Source organism: Anopheles marshallii, chromosome 2 (genome assembly GCF_943734725.1).
Source record: "Anopheles marshallii chromosome 2, idAnoMarsDA_429_01, whole genome shotgun sequence".
In the NCBI taxonomy this organism is placed as follows: domain Eukaryota; kingdom Metazoa; phylum Arthropoda; class Insecta; order Diptera; family Culicidae; genus Anopheles; species Anopheles marshallii.
Genome location: NC_071326.1, coordinates 55493839 through 55508495, shown reverse-complemented (window position 1 = coordinate 55508495; position 14657 = coordinate 55493839). Strand labels below are relative to the sequence as shown.

Below are 14657 nucleotides of genomic sequence, written 5' to 3'. Positions count from 1 at the left end.
CCCTTCTAAATGTCGCGCATCGTCATTGTTGCTTTTCATAGCTCAAATTGGTAGCGTAAAGTAGCAACTATGAAGAACCCTTATGGCAGTACTTTCGGAACAAAAATTACCATGTTTGGTGTACCGCAAATAGTAACCAGTAGAAAGTTTTGGCATGGGTTAGGAAAGCATATTTGTTTTTGGATCTGATTTTTCAAACCTGACGGTACGTAGCATGTCCTTGAAAGAGAACACTTAGCTCCTTAACGTACTTGGTACAATGCTGACGAAACGGAAAGTATTTTAGAAATGCTCACACATTTCCGTTTGGATTCAACCAGCAACATTGATGGTAGCTTGAAGATGGTGAAAATGTTGAAGTCAAGTTAAAACTGTTAATCGACGCGTACATTCGATGATGGAAGGATTTCCAAAGTCTATGAGGTCTTTGCATTCGACAATAACGTTTCAATAATAATTTAAATGTTAGACGTGCAACTATACATGGTCCGTCATAATAAAAATTTATAATATTTAAGATGTTTATGTTTGATCACTGAGGTTTTTTCCCTATTTGCTATTGAAGACATTTGGCTGCCTTTCAACCATCCCGAATCCCGAATCATCATCTGCTGGTGAGCCAGAGCATGTTCCTGCAAATGGAGCAGGTGAATTTTTGATAGTGTAATATCTTTAGAATAATTTGGGAGTGATAGAATCTCTCACCCTACCGAATTCAAATAAGACTTAATTTTAGTAGTGTATAGCTCTCTGGTCCCACCAGTTCATAGCCTTCGAGCGCTTTGGGTCATCTTGCACAGTGATTGTCGACAACGCCCACCACCATTTTTTGTTGTCACGTACTTTGTTTTGTGTATATTACCATCTCTGTACACATTTACCTTTTGGCTGCCGTGTGGTTGTATTTATAATTAAAAATTAACACCGTCCTCAAATGGAGATTCCTAAACACGAAATCATTGCTAATTCCAGGCATTCCTAATGTTTCTAATAGCAAACGTGTTAATGCGGTTTGTTTCCATTTTGTCCAAGCTTGATTTATGTTATTTAAAATTAGTCAAAGCCGAGCATCAATGTCTTCCAGCTCAAATCGATATCTCATCATGAACTTGACTGAACGCGGACCCCAATACTTATTCCATTAAACTATGAACTGTTCAAACAGCTTTAGTTTAATTAGCCGCATTTAAGTAAGAGAAGCTTGCCTCAAAATTACATGTCTCGCTTGCAAGTTCACCAAACTCTAAGTATACAGAAGTGCTTTGATGCTGTTAAAACATGCTATCAAACACATTAGCAAAACGGCATACAACATTGTTTAACATCTACTTCAATCGAACGACAAACGGTGAAAACATATACTTATTTCCATGATGTATGGCACAATCACTTTAATAAACTTGTTCATCAACTACCCTTGCGTTCGGTCGAGGTCAAAAAGGAATGCGTCCTTCATATTCGTGGTGTTTTGTTTTTTCGCTCTTTTTCTTGTTCTGTTAGTTCTTGCGCACCCACAATCAGATACCTGAACCTGAACGCAAAAGGGTTGACTGGATGCGGGTTCAGTGCTTGGAAAGCGACTAGAGCGAATGCGTATGGAACGAGTGAGCAGCATTAGAAATTATGTAATTTTATGAGTGCGTGTAAGCATTTTTATGTTTCTAGCGAATTAATGTAAATTTCCCATCGACTTGCAGCCCCCGCGGTTGAACTCCGTTATTTTTGCGTCCCTAGTCACACTCCTTCCGAAAACGAGGTTGGATTCATTGCTCACAGGTAAGCACAGTGGGGTGAAGGAGTGGATTAGAAGCCGACCATGAGAGTGGGTTTCGCCTTGCCGACGCGTGTGGCACTCCGTTGGTCGTAATTTCTTCGACAGTGTGACGTTTTTTTTTTCTTTGGTGGTTGGTTGGGTTTATGGAAACGATATATGACCAACTTGTGTGCTACCCGCTACCCTTCGAACACTGTATTGTGTATTCGGTAGCACTTGCGGTGCCTTCTCGCTCCTCATGCTTGTAGCACCTTTGGCTGCTACCCTTCACGTTGCTGAGTGGATTCGTTGATATGAATATATTTTATCGATGATTATTTTTTATGTTTTGCTTCTACCACTCGACAGCCAACATACCTCTATTCCGCTTCTATTCCCCACTTCCCCTATGGTCCTAAAGTCCTAAAGTCTCAGGGCATTCACGCTCCGCTATACACTGATGTCACCCATGCTTACGAACTAAGGAACGACATCTTCGCTGCGTCGTCCTGAATAGCTATGATATGTTGGTGGCATAAGGACAAACACCGCGGAGTGCGCGAGGAAATCGAACGGGACGCGGAGAGAATGTCAAAATTGTTGTGCAAAGAGAGCGCTCCTTTAATTTAGAAGCAGTTTACTTTTGTTTTCTGAGTTTTCCCCCAATTGGCTGGCATTACTAAGCCGAACTTTTCGGTGTGTGTTTTTATTCTGTTTTCGGCATGAATGTTTTCCGTTGTGAACGTTTTTTTTTTTCACTTGTTTTCCTTTTTCTTTTTGGCTATTGCGAGTGAGTGTGTGAGCGTATGTGATTGCCCAGGAAAACCTGGGCCGTGAAACAATCCACTGAGAGCGAATGCTCAAAACAATGAAGAATGCTAGTTTTGAGGGACGATCGATGAATAGCATGCACACGGTACGTGTGATATTGTGCCCTTAAGCAACATAACGTCATGAACATAGCCAGGACTAATTTATGTCATGAAAGTTAATTACATTAATTAGCTCAGTGGTAACTTGCAAATACTAAAATGGAAGAAATTTTAGTTCAACGCTATTAAAAGTGTTACTAACGGATGCGAACAATAGCACAATCATATGGGCAGAACATAGTACATCTGGTAAGCCTTATTGTACTATGAGTAATATTATATCCTATACTGAATCCTTATTCTGAAGCACTTCTAATGAGTATGTTAAAACCATCCCTGTGTGTATCGAGACACGTAGACACACCGAAATAGCCCAGCCCGATATGATCGATAGTTTCGGTAAACTTCCATCCGCATTGAATTTGCGTGTTCATATAAATTTATCAAAACCAATAAATCATAAACTGCAAATGCGGCTGCTTACCGACAATGCTCACACCCATTCATACACCAGCGTATGGAATTACCTCGCAGCATCGGGATGTAGGTACGCTCGGTACATTTTCGCTCGACAGTGGGACCGGGCTTGTTCCAATTCTCCGTTTCTTTAATCACTTATATTTCCCAACAATGCGAAACAACCGCAGACGCACGGATGTCGTTGACAACTCAAGGATGTGGTCTCCTTAACATTGCGTCACCCGATGTCTCCCGGTTTGAATATATCCTTTGGATTTGCTGCTGTTGCTATTCTCTTGTATGTGTTTTTATCCTACTTTTCTCGTTTCTTATTTTCTACCCATCTTCACGTTTTCCGGTTCATACTTTTTTTCTTGTTACATGTTTATCTATTCGGTATGGGTAGAAATCTGCTTAACGTTGCTATCAGCTGAGACATCCGTAAAAGGGAGAAAGTGTGTGTGTGTGTGGTGCAGGACTCCCGCATCACCACGGCTTCAGCCATAAAACATTCGCTCATGCTACCGCATGCATGTACATTCATTTCCACTAATTTTCATTCGATTTCTCATCTGTGGAAAGCTCATCTTCTGTACCACGAGCTGTTACAATCCTTCCGATTTAGGTATGATGGAGGATTTGCCTCAGATTCTCTCAGTAAGTACGATGAATAGTGTGTAACGGTCTTCGTGGTAGTTCGAACCGACTTGCAGCTGAGACACACATTGCAATGGTAGCGGATTTAGCCAAACGTATAATTCCGTACGGAGCACGGAAACAAGCAAAGAAGTTTCGCACTCAAGGAGGCTTAAAACCATTTCCGCTTGGGGAACGGTGGCCGTACTTTTTTGGAGTAAATATGCGATAAATGGAAATAAATGAATCGAATGTATATAAATTCACATGAGAACAGTTCGCTTTTCTTCATCTTCAGATGACTCGTTTCATTTGCTCCTATGCCTATCCTATATTCATTTGCCGTTTATTATGATATGCAAAGGGACTGGGACATTCTTTTTCTTCCCATTCCGTAATGCTGCTGTTTGCTCGTGTACTTAAATTTCTGTTCAAGATTTCTGTCTTATGCTATTGTAATACGGTCTCTTCAGAGGTTTTCTTCTGCTCAGATGCTCGCTTGCATATATGCTGGTGCTGGTGAGTTTGAATGCATAGTTGAATAGGTTGGGAATTGATATGACAGAATTTCACTAGGCGCTTTTCTTGCCTGGATGCCTCTTATTCAACCATTCTCGTTCCATCCAGTGGAGTAGTTTCTACGTTGCTGTTCTTCGTTGCCTGCTTTTATTGCCCTTTTTTATAAAGAATACTTTCTGTAACTCTTCAAGCACATGAAAAATTATGCACATGAAAAAGAAGTATCTCTTGTTCATCGCCAACAAATATTTATGTTTATACAAATCGAAGTTATGGTTGCTGTTTTCAGGTTTCGAACAAACTAACATATCAACAGAACAAAGGAAACTGTATTGCTATAACGTAAATGACTTATTGTACGTAAAGTTCTTTGGCGTTTTAAAACAAGGAGTACGATTGTGGGAAATTTTAATGCATGTATAATACGTATACCCATGAAATTGTCAAACCAAAGGTACTTACTATGTTACTTTCTAATGCTTGCATCGACCTCGAACTGACGGTTCAGCAGTAGGTTGAATATCCTTGTAATTGCATAGTGGGATTACACAGAAATATTATACGGAACATACTTTAAGTATCAAGCAGAGATCTAACGCACACATCTTCGCAACCAAATTTCTCTTTTATCCTGTACGAAAGAACGATGCGATGGATTACCATTATTAGCCGGCGATGTGCAACCTTTACATCTTTGCACCATCACTTCCGTTCGGAGGGTGGCACTCGTGTACTGTACGCGATATCCTTATTTCTTTTCATCGATCGATGGTTTGCTGTGGCTGAAGACATTAAACACATGCTATCATTAGACATCTACAAATCAACGATTTCCATCGCGTTACGTTTTACGTTCCAGCTGATGGGGACGCATAGGTTTTTAGCATCTTCCACGTTCATTTGCATGACATGAGGAGTTTTCCACACGACCACGTGAGTTGCTCGAATGTGTGGGCGACGTGTCATTCGGGTGCGTGCCGAGCCAACATAATATCATGTACGCATTTTTTCTAATGATGCCAGTGTGGAACTTCATTCGGTGTGTGTATGGGAGCGTATGTGAGGAGTCTTATATCTCACATCTCAACACTTGCACACCATGGTACTTTCCAAACCACATGTTACGGATGATTCCTTCTAGCTGTCAATAATGATAATGCGATTCGGCGTAATCGCGTGATGAATACTGAATAGTCATTAAGCGGTTGGCAAAAAAGAATTTCGCCGAAGGAGGTTTTCCAAACTAACTCCAAACGATTCAGTACATTAACTTCAAAAAAGGTTTTGTGCGTGTATAGATGTATATTTTCCGGAAGAATCGCAAAGCAATTTTAAACTCATAGATCAATGTTTAACACATAGCAACGAATCAATTCTTACCGAGCATCGGAATTACAGAAAACATCACAAAGCTTTCCTAACCAACAACAACAGCAACAAACGAAAACGTACACTTTCAAATTCTCACAATTTGGAGCTTGTGGTTTTATCCCCCAGCGCCGGTTGGGTGTTTTGGTAATTTAAATTGTCTAATTTGTATCCAACGCACTTGAATAAAACATACACACCGTTCGTGCAGGTTTTTTTTTGTTCAGCTGCTTTTTCCCAGATGATAGGATTGGATAAATGATAGGACAAATCTTCAGCCAATCTTCGGGGTGGGAGGCAGCTTCGTAATTTTCGGTTATGGTATCTATGCTAGGTGTTTGACCATTTCCAACATTATGATTCCCTTCTAATTCCAAATTTTTGGCAATTAGCGAGTCGAGATGAAAGCCAAGTTTCCCGTAGCAAGCTTTTAATTAGGCAAGCATTCAACTGCTCCACTTTTGCCTTTCTCCTATCTGCGACCATTTGCTGGTGTCGCTTAGAGTTAGTTAGTGGCAAATTCAATCTCACGCATCCGAGGTAACCGAAGGGGTTTATCAAACTATTGCCAAGTCTCAGGCAAAATAGGTAGTGCAACAGGTGCGCCAACCATCTCAACTCGGAACCTGAAACTATTCGCATCTTCTGGCGATGCTGTGATGATTTGACGAAGTCGGTCGCATTATTGATCCAGCTAGCTCTTAGATGTGCTCTATGATTTACCGTCACCAATTGATATTACAATGTATTATGCAAACTGTACATTGCAGTTGTTGTTCATATGTTAAGTTTACTAAGCAGATATCATCCAATTGGTATTGGTATTGTGGAATTTCACTGAATCATTGTCGAAATTGTATGGTCAAAATGAATCGGTTACACATGATTAAAGAAGTTTTGGTACAGCATTATCTCAACAACATTCTTACTCACATGAACCACATGACTGACAAACGAATGGAATAAAACGAAACCGCTCTGCCATCACGTTGCAATCACGATCCGTGACAACAATGAACTGAAATGTTTATCTGTGAAAGGACTTGTTAAAAAAATAACTAGAAAACTTTCATGACGAGGGGTAACTGTGTTGAAACTGTGAAACGCCTCAAAGAGACAGAACGTGAGTGAATCGTCGCCGTTAAGCAGTGGGCCCATGGTTTATCGTCAAACTTCCAACTCAATACACCGGTACACCCGTGCACGCTGGTCAGCGTTCGCTTATCCATGGGAAAATGGATGTCTAATTGTTAGTCTTGGTCAGCGGCGATGGCTGCAAGAACATATAGAAATGCCGAAAAATAATGATCCGATCTACGCGGTGAGTGTCAACGGTGGGGACGTGGCAGGCAGACGTCCCAAGATACGGTGTAGTGGTACGTGCAACGGATTTTGCCGTTGGTTCCCATATTAAAAATTTTAATGATGATAACTGATTAGCCTTGTTTTCGAAAGCATCTGGTTCAAACAAAATGTGAGGTGAGAAGTATTGTTGGGCGGTAAACAGTATGAAGAAACAGTGAGGAAATGATAGAGGGAGGCTTTAGTGACTTGATTTCTCTAGACCTCTTTGAAATGTGTGATGAACGGGTCGTTGAGAATGTGCAATAAAATGAATGATATATTACGGGCAGAACCGTGGAATTACTCTTATAAGGTTTTGCGCTGCTGTTGTTTTCGTTGGAGCGATGGTTAAACGAGCGATGGTTAAACAAGTATAGACAAGCAAACACATTTTTAAACGATTCCACTGCTGGGGTGTTTGCGCACCATTGCTTACCGTACATTTTTTCATCATATTTGTGATTGAAGAATTCATTTCATACATGTCATTTGAATTTGAAAATCCCTCGAATTTCTAACAAACTCTGTTTACACGAATTTTACATAAAAAAATGCTAGTTTTAAAAACAATGGTAGGCAATTAACAGCCATGTGTAGTTTTATTAAAAATGAGTTCTTAGATTGAACTGACTAACATAATATTTAAATAGCATTAAGTATTAATTAAGTAGAACAATATGTTAAATGGTATAAAACTTTAAACAGCTGGAAATTGTTTCTAGTTGTAGTAAAAGTACTTATTGTAGCAGTACATTATCAATCATACAGGAAGCAAATATCATAATGTGTCGTTTCCAACAACAACCTCTAGTGGATGTCAGATTATGCGGTTTATTTTTGTTTTCCCAATTTGTTAGAAGAATGGGAACAATGGTTAAATCGTTGATCTTTCGATAGCATTTTCCAGCTGCATGTTGGACAAGCTTCCTTCGGTCGCTTCTGTACTGGCGCCGTTCACTTAGGACATACTCGGCTGGCGCCGGATCAACCAAATTTGTCGATGCATGGCGCCCATTAATGAGCCTTCCTAAGCCTTGGATGCTTGTTTAACCCTGTCATATGCCAGCCTCAAGTACCGAAAGCCATAAAAATCACATATTCTTCATTCTTCGTGTAATATGATTTTGTTGGATTTGAAAAGCTTATCGCATTCACCGCCTTGCTCTTCTTTCGCGTCCTGAATGTGATGAAGTGATCCACCGGCAAGGTGGCCGTGTTAGGGATTGCTCCGAAATGTACGAATGTGGAACGGAAACAGAAAAAAGAAACTGGTTAGCAGCTCGTCATGCGGATATTCAAGATCACGGAGTTCTCAAGTGGCTACGAGCCACAGGTAGAAACGCACGTAAATCCTTGCAAATGGGAGCAGGGAGACATTCCGTTCATAATCCGTCCCTTGCTTTAAACGATGCTACACGATGAGCATATGTCTAGCATGTAAGGCATGTAGTGTGTGAATGAGTATGGGTTTTGTCCTCGGTTTTTTGCTATAGCTTGAAACTGTAAAAGCAGAAGCACCCTGGCATGGCGGCAAACGGTATTAGAAGCTAAACTCTGACGCGACACATCTTTTTTTCTTCGACACGATGGATCAGCAATCGTCTAGATAAAGATATGTGCGACAGAACTGGAGTTTGATTCAACGGAGTGATAAAATATCCACAACCATGTAGCATCATTTAACATTCACTCGTTCTTTCTGAGATAAACCACATTCGCATGCAGATACTTCTGTAGCGAAAAGAACTTGTACGTAATGACTTTCACCAATATTTGTAGTGCAGTAAACACCTGAGAATATGTGAATATTAAAAATTTGATCCATAGATCGCTGGTAAACGTATTAGCTAATAGCTTATAGGTATTGGGTATATAATAATTGTGTTATTCTACTGTTTGAAGAAACTCGCGAATAGACAACATGTCAATTATTTCAATGTCTCGCTGTTCAACAGCATCCTGAAAAGCCATCGAATCGTGCTACCAAACTGCGTTTGCCGCGAATCTAGTCTTGTCTATGCTATTCAGATTTTCTATAGAGCAGCGCACATAGTGTTAAATGTTGCGTATAAGTGAAACCGAAAGCATACGTGAATTTAATTTTCTTCCGGCAGTATTTTCTCAGTTCCGAGACGAACTCTTCCCGGGGTTTAGCAAACAGACGATAACTAAATAAACCGGAGCGCAAGAGTCTCCGTGAAGGCGTATTAAACGGAAATCGAAGAAAAAACTTTTCCTCATTCGGTGCCACTCGTTACGGCGTGGCAAACAAGGTGGAAGGGAACTGAAAGGAAATTTGAATTTTCAGCAAATTCACACTTGTAACTTGTTTCGGATTGAAAAAGGTAGAATACAGCGCCCAGACAAGAGCGAAGACAAGTCATGTGAATGTGTAATATTTTTATCCTACATCCGTACCGTCGACTGTTTTGCTACGCTGGGACCAAATGCCTTCTTATGAAACTCCATCCGGAGGATAGGAAATCGTCGTTGCTTGTGGGGAATATGTTTCGTACATTAAACTCTGCCGGTAGAACCAACATGAGTGTGAAACATTGATTTTGTCTGTTTTTGCTGCTATAGTAATGATGTGTGGTATATCATAGAGTGCAGAAGACAGACGAACCTGACCTACCTCCTGGGAGTTATAATGATTACTCAGCAGAAAAATATGTGCAAATGGAAAAAAAACTTATACCGGTTGGAATAAAAGGAATGAAATGTTTAATTTACAACATAAAAAAACTAGTATGGTTTAGTATGAAATGAATAACACAATCAATCGTTTTAATTCTTATTTCACTGCTGAAAAAAATGATCAAAAACCCCGGCAGTTAATAAATTTTTACTGTTTCAAGAAATAAATCAAACACTTAGCATGTTTATATTTATTTCCAAATTTATAAATTAAAACATTCCATCTAGGCGTGCTTTATCTATCACAGCGGAATGCAATAATCAACAAATGTTGCCATAGAAAACCACATGTCTAAGAAAAAACCGAAACACATCGGAAAAAAATATACGACTCAGTCAGGTGTGACGAGCAGAGTGAACAGTGAGGTGGAAAATGTTTCTTCTCATTTTTACTCGATTTTATTCCCATTTATGTTTCATTCTTATTCATTGAGTAACATGAATCACTTCACGTGCTCTTTTATGAAAATAGATACTACATGAATGAAATTTTCTGTACAGTTCGACAATGATTGCAGTACAAATTTCACTTAAACATTCCCAATTCAGATAATTATTTATTTAGCAATACGACTAACGGCCGTTCTGAATGAATGAAAAATATAATTATTCTTATTTAATTTGGTGTTTATTTGAGTGCGACAATTTATAATGCCTGTGTATTATAACGAATTGCTATATAAATTATTGAAATTGCACTATGGTCTATTGTTCAATATGAGGTGGCCTAAATTTTTCAGCTTGAAAAATAAACTATATAGCAGTTATGCTACACCTGTAACCAGCATAATATGATAAGTGAGTATTAATACTCGCTGATGAGTGATTATTAATAATACTAAGTGATTCTTAATTAATAATATTAGTGATGTACACAAATACTGTAATGTATTGCAGAGCTCATGGCGATTAATGGTAGTCTAATACATAACGGAATTTGTTAATAAATTCTGATATATTGTAACATTGTATACTTTAAAATGATTTTCTTCTTAGTACTTATAATTTTAAAAATAGAACATTTTATGTTTTACTGTTAACGGCATCAGTTCCACACGTTAGGACTGGTACAAAATCCCAGCCGGACATCCCATTCCTACTTGCATCGACTATCCAGCTACGGGCAAATAAATTAATAAAATGCCAGATATAAAAGACTTAGACTTCTACAGGTTATAATGCAACCTGCGACGAAGGTTCTTATTTATCTGATGTTTTAACAGCCATTATGCATTTTATGTAAGTTTGAACCTTTTTGCAAAGTATTGACATAAGCTGTTCCTATACGATTAAAAAGTAAAATGTTCTCACTTTCTCTCAACCGGTATTATTGAAACCGTCGTTGGAGTCTGCTTGCAATCCCGGGCTTGGCAAATAAATGTATGTTACTGGGGAAGAAATTTCCATCCAACCGGAACCACCATCAGTGTGCTTACTACGATAGAAAATCATATTCTTCAATAGGTTTTTGAAGCCATGTGTAGCATATGTGTGCATGAGATTAGTTTAGTGTTTTCTTTCTAATTACGAACAGCACACGCTAGCTGCACTTGGCTGTGGAGGTAATTGAATTAATCGACTTACCACCGTATTGCAAACGGCACTAGCGTCTTGCGATGTAAAATACATCGCACGGGGTGGATAGTGGAAGTCACAAGAAATCGCATGTAGTCCAACACATATTTCACGCTCGTATGAGAGAGCTCCAGATATGTTGTGCCGATCTAGCGTGTAGCAGCATAGGCCTGAGCGTCGGAACCGGCTCATGCAGCTGGATGCAACTGCAATTGCATGTGCTCGATATCGCATGCTGTATGGATAGATGGACGGATGGATGGACAGTGAGTTGTCCGTTGGGTAGAGATTTCGCTACAAGAGTACAGTTTCACTTGCGTGGTTGCGGGTGTTGCTGGCCACGTTCCGTTTCGATTTTCTTCCTTTTTTTCATGGAAATGCGACGACCGAGCCCGTAAGCAAATTGCGTGAAATGGAATTTTGCTCTGGCTGCATGATCAAGAGCCTAACGAGTGAAAATGTGCATCGATGTGTGCTTTTGGCCAGTGACGAAAAAATCTTTTCCACGAGGAAAAGAGATGGAAAAAAGAAATCGAAAAATTCATCATTTTGTTGGGCATATCACGGAATCGTAAGCAGAGCATTGAGCCGCATTTAAAAGCAGGTGCTAATCACTGTACTCATCAGTTGCAGTTTGGTTATCAGCAGTGAAACATCCATCCAACATATCAGCAGCGCCACCGGTGCAGTGCCAGAGTCAGTCTGCGTCGACGGGTTTCGAGTGTATTAGTGTATCTGAAGGTGCGCGACGCACTTTTAAAGCTAGCAAACCAGCATGTGCAACCGAACCATCATTGCGGAGCTCCTGCTCGTGGTCGCCCTGGCGACTTCCGCCCTTGGTGCTGCGGGAGGCTGCTCGTGGCGTGCCAGCAGCAGCTGGTTCGGAGGAGAAATCTGTGTCCTGCAGAAGGTTTACGACGATTGTCAGGAGACAGCGGACTTTACCGAGTGTCTCAAGCAGAAAGCGCTGACCTCCATCTCCCGAGCCATCGATTTGGTAAAATGAACTAATTTTTGGTTTACATGTTTCTATTATCCCATGTGCATACTTGTGAACTGAAGTCAAACTGAACTCTTTGACAGGATTCCATCCAACTGGTCGAAGGAGTGACCCTTGTCAAGCAGAAGAACGTGTCTGCTAATGAAAAATCTGAGAGCGCCATCCTCGGACTGTCCGATGCACGCTCGATGGAAGGTCTCGGCGAAACGGATAAGGCACTTGTGCAGAAGATTGACAAGTTCCTCAAGACCCACACCATCAGCTTCGATCTGTCCGAAGCGCGAGGAAGTGGTAACAAGAAGAACGGCAGCCGCTATGTCATTGCTGCCCTCCTGACCGCCATGGGTATTGCTGGACCGATCGGTCTGAAGACCCTCGGAGCCATCGCATTCAAGGCCCTGGTCATCAGTAAGGTCGCCCTCACGATCGCCAGTATCATGGCGCTCAAGAAGATCTTCAAGGCTGACCATCACGAGGAAACCAGCTTCCAGGTGCACACCGGCCATGATAACCGTCGGGCCACCTACTTTGTGCGTCCGGTACGGGCAAATGATCCCTACCGGTACTACTACGAACAACCAGCACACTAAGCTAAAGCCCTGAGCCCGGAATGGTGCGATTGTCAACATCGAACCGTGTTGCTCTCGCAACCATTCCATGCATAACCCCGAAACGCCAAACGATAATGCAATGTGTCCTCAAAAGCAAGCACTAAAATTCACCAATCAATCCGGTCCAATCGATACCAACGGTCAACCAGACCCATCCAGGCACACCAAACGACACCACTATCGGAAATTAATTAGAAACCCCGTGGGGGACACATTGTCATTTTCGCAACACATTGGGATATGACCTCAACAGTAAATTATTCTCGTTGGAATATTTATTTATTTATTGAACGGAAAGCGAAATACCAAAAGATGCAATGTTTTACAATACCAGTAGATTGTGCAATGTAACATTAAGGAAGCAAAATGTGAAATAAAAACAAACTGCGAAATTATTAACATCTCTAAGCTTAATCAAGGGGTAGTGCACTGAGAACGAATAATTTTAATGTTTTAATTATTTCACGTGATAAGTGTAATATAAAAACGTTTTGTTTAACTTATGCAGAACGCACAAGGCCGGGTATTTCTTGATAAAATATTTAAAATTATAACATATTATAAAAAAGGAAATATTGAAAAGTATCGTTTTATCACAGATTATTGGTTTTGCTATTATTACCATCTTTTTTATCTTAAGCTAAACATTAGATGTATCAGATTTTTAACGCGTTTTTTCCTATTGGTAGTCATTACCAGTTGGGAATTATCAATAAAATTAGAAAATGTGTCGAATTATCGTTGATACTTGTTTTCTTTCGCCTTATGTTCTCAGCATTGGTATCGATCTTAGATCAACATTGCTGATAAGCAGTCAGTGTAGCGTAGTCTGCCAACTAGACAAGCCGAGACTTGAACTTAAACCGGACGTAAGCATTGCATTGATCATATTTAATTCATTCAACCTATGCTCTGTTAAAAAGTGAGCAGAGAAACACTCGCATAAAAAAAATATTCACTTTCAAAAGCTACACATATTCCTTCTGCTCGGTTTAAACGTTGGCCCAGCAAGGTTCATGTGGTTCTTGTCTTGTAGCGTGCAACTGGGCTTGGCTTTCATGCTTAACCCCATACGCATGATACTCAAGCCCGCGCAGTTGGGACGATTCAAATCTGATTAATGGTTCCGAAAGCATTGGACTTGTTTGACAATTAATATCTTCCGCAGCCGCCAAACGACCATCGTGCACGATCGCTGGCTAGTCGATCGTACATATCCCTCTGTGTGGGATTACTTGAACCAGAGGAAGAAACACGAACACCGAGAGCGAAAACAACAATCAACAGCTATAAAGAAAACAGTGACAACAGCGACAACCACAAACGGACTCAACAAATGTGCTTTATTTGTTTCTACAATTTCAATCAATTACGTATCTTTCCAACACATTTGCGCCGCCATTTCGCACGAAAACCATTTGTGTAGTTTTGGATTATTTTTGAAGGTGTGCCTCAGATTCGACAACCTGTTCTACCGTGGTGGAATCTATGAGCCAAGGCGGTGCTGGAAGCGGATTTTGACTAATGTGAAAACCTGCGAAATGTCTATCCGTGTGTCTAGTGAAGGTCATCGTAATCTTTTCTCACGCCTACCACAGATGGGTGTATTTTTTAAGTTCGGCGAGAAAATGAAAATATGCAGCACCAGCGCACTCACACACATTGATAATCCTTTCTAAATCCAGTAGCCCTTTATTGATGAATAACTTGGTGTGTTTAGGTGACTAAAAAGGTGACATTTGGTCGCGCTACCGGATCTCAGATAAATTAACCACACAAAAAAACAATAAACACAAAACAGATGCAATGATAAAAACTACCTG

General features: G+C 40.3%; 1 protein-coding gene across 1 annotated transcript; it reads left to right on the top strand.

Moving 5' to 3' along the window:
• The first annotated feature begins 11998 nt into the window (after nt 1–11998).
• Nucleotides 11999–12813, top strand: LOC128707970 (uncharacterized). The gene is made up of 2 exons (XM_053802927.1): nt 11999–12220; nt 12307–12813. The coding sequence occupies exons 1-2, from the start codon at nt 11999–12001 to the stop codon at nt 12811–12813; spliced, it is 729 nt and encodes a 242-aa protein (XP_053658902.1).
• The last annotated feature ends 1844 nt before the right edge of the window (nt 12814–14657 follow it).

Bases quoted from the DNA above. Each gene is read 5' to 3' on its own strand.
- LOC128707970 (XM_053802927.1), top strand. From the start codon at position 11,999: ATGTGCAACCGAACCATCATTGCGGAGCTCCTGCTCGTGGTCGCCCTG. The intron at 12,221-12,306 runs GTAAAATGAACT...ACTCTTTGACAG, and splicing joins TCTCCCGAGCCATCGATTTG to GATTCCATCCAACTGGTCGA.